Source organism: Arachis ipaensis, chromosome B04 (assembly GCF_000816755.2).
Source record: "Arachis ipaensis cultivar K30076 chromosome B04, Araip1.1, whole genome shotgun sequence".
NCBI classification, from domain to species: domain Eukaryota; kingdom Viridiplantae; phylum Streptophyta; class Magnoliopsida; order Fabales; family Fabaceae; genus Arachis; species Arachis ipaensis.
Window position 1 is genome coordinate 17,247,829 of NC_029788.2, and position 1,755 is coordinate 17,249,583.

General features: G+C 26.8%; 2 protein-coding genes across 3 annotated transcripts in view; both read left to right on the top strand.

Annotated features, from left to right (window-relative positions):
• Positions 1–1,339, top strand: part of LOC107639037 (bidirectional sugar transporter SWEET17) — a 3,585-nt gene extending 2,246 nt beyond the window's left edge. Inside the window, exons 5-6 of one of the 2 annotated variants that reach the window (XM_016342450.2) lie at positions 468–587; positions 863–1,339. In XM_016342450.2, the coding sequence (XP_016197936.1) occupies positions 468–587; positions 863–1,021 (279 nt within the window). In that variant the 3' untranslated portion in view covers positions 1,022–1,339. The remainder of the gene's footprint in view (positions 1–467; positions 588–862) is intronic. The other variant, XM_016342451.2, reaches the window with a different exon arrangement.
• LOC107636178 (glyoxysomal fatty acid beta-oxidation multifunctional protein MFP-a-like) overlaps positions 1–1,755 on the top strand; it is a gene marked incomplete in the record, with an annotated part of 26,146 nt that overhangs the window by 10,729 nt on the left and 13,662 nt on the right.

The following is a 1,755-nucleotide window of genomic DNA, read 5'->3' on the forward strand; positions in this document are numbered from 1 at the left end:
TACAATAACTAATTTTTTATATTCATATAGAATGATTATTTTGTAAAACTATTTTTTTATGTGAATATGGTGGGAGAAAATATCTCGCAATTGAAGGTTATTGCCTCTCCCACAATAACTATGCTGGATGATCTAACAGTTTTTTTTTTTTCCTTCTCATTGATAGTAATTAAGTGCATACATGAGATTCTTTTTATTAATTACTTATCAATAACTATGAGAGATTATTACTTAATTAAAAAAGAAAAAAAAATCAAACTTGTCTTATTTAACATGCATAATTTGGATACTTTTTTATTATCTCTCTAACATTATCTATATTACATGCTAAATCTTTTGTTAATTTAGCTTGTTATTACGCTTCTTCATCTGTTTTTTTTTTTTTTTATTTGAGCATTCGTTGATATCCTCTCTTTTTTTATGAACTGATCTGAACTACTGATGCTATATTAAAACATCATTTTCAGAAAACAGTAGTGGCGACAAAGAGTGTAGAATATATGCCATTCTTTCTTTCGTTTTTCTTCTTTCTAAACGGTGGCGTTTGGTTGTTTTACGCTTTTCTTGTTCGCGATGTTATTCTTGGGGTAAGTCTACATTCTTCTTTCCTTTTATTTGGACTAATAGTTAAAGATGATACTTCAATTGTGAAAATATGATACTTCAATTATGATATTTAATTGAATATATTTGACTGAATTATCTAACAATTCACACTATGATCTTCATGTGAAAATAATGGACCAAATTAACACACACAAGGCGCAACCATACATTCTTTTTCTTACAACATATATATATCTATATGGCTAGATATTTAATTTCATGCTAATCAATTTACTATTTTTATTTATAACAAAAGGTGCCAAATGGAACTGGATTTGTACTGGGAGCGATGCAGTTGATACTATATTGTATCTATAGAAATGGAAAATCATCCTCTAAGCACACTTCAAAGCAGGGATTGGAAGAAGGATCTCAATACAATGAGCATCTCATTTCTCATCCCCAACTTAGCTAAAACCTACTTCAATTCCTTAGCTTGTCCAGATCATCATCATTATATGGTGAAGTCTCTTTGCTATGGAGATATGGTGGGCCACATTTTTTGCAATATTTTTTATTTCATTTTTAAATTAAAAAATGTTTTTGAATATTTATAAAAAAATTACTTTAATTTTAGTAATATTTTAAAAATATTGTTAAAACTATATAGTCACAATGGTCGTCATAGCATGCAACTTATATATGTCATGTTTGGAAATCTTTTATGTAATATTACATACACTTTACTCTTCATAAGTATTGACTGATCAAATCATAAAATAAAAAAAAAATTGCTAATGTATTTAAAGTGTGTTCCTCATGTTTAAGGGAAATGTTCTTATTCTTCGGATTAAAAATATACTATATAGTCACAATGGTCGTCATAGCATGCAACTTATATATGTCATGTTTGGAAATCTTTTATGTAATATTACATACAACATACACTTCATAAGTATTGACTGATCAAATCATAAAATAAAAAAAATTTTTGTATATTTCTTAAAAATAAAAATTCAAAATTCAAAATATCCGTCTCTATTTTTTGTTTTTTCAAAAGACAGAATACAAAATATGCAATATGCACTTGAACTTACTTTAATATCAATGCCTTACTTTTTTTCCTTCTGTGTTTTTTTATTTATTTTTTGGCCTTGCTTCTGTGTTTATTTTAAACTTATGTCAAAGACTCAAAGTGCATAAGAAATA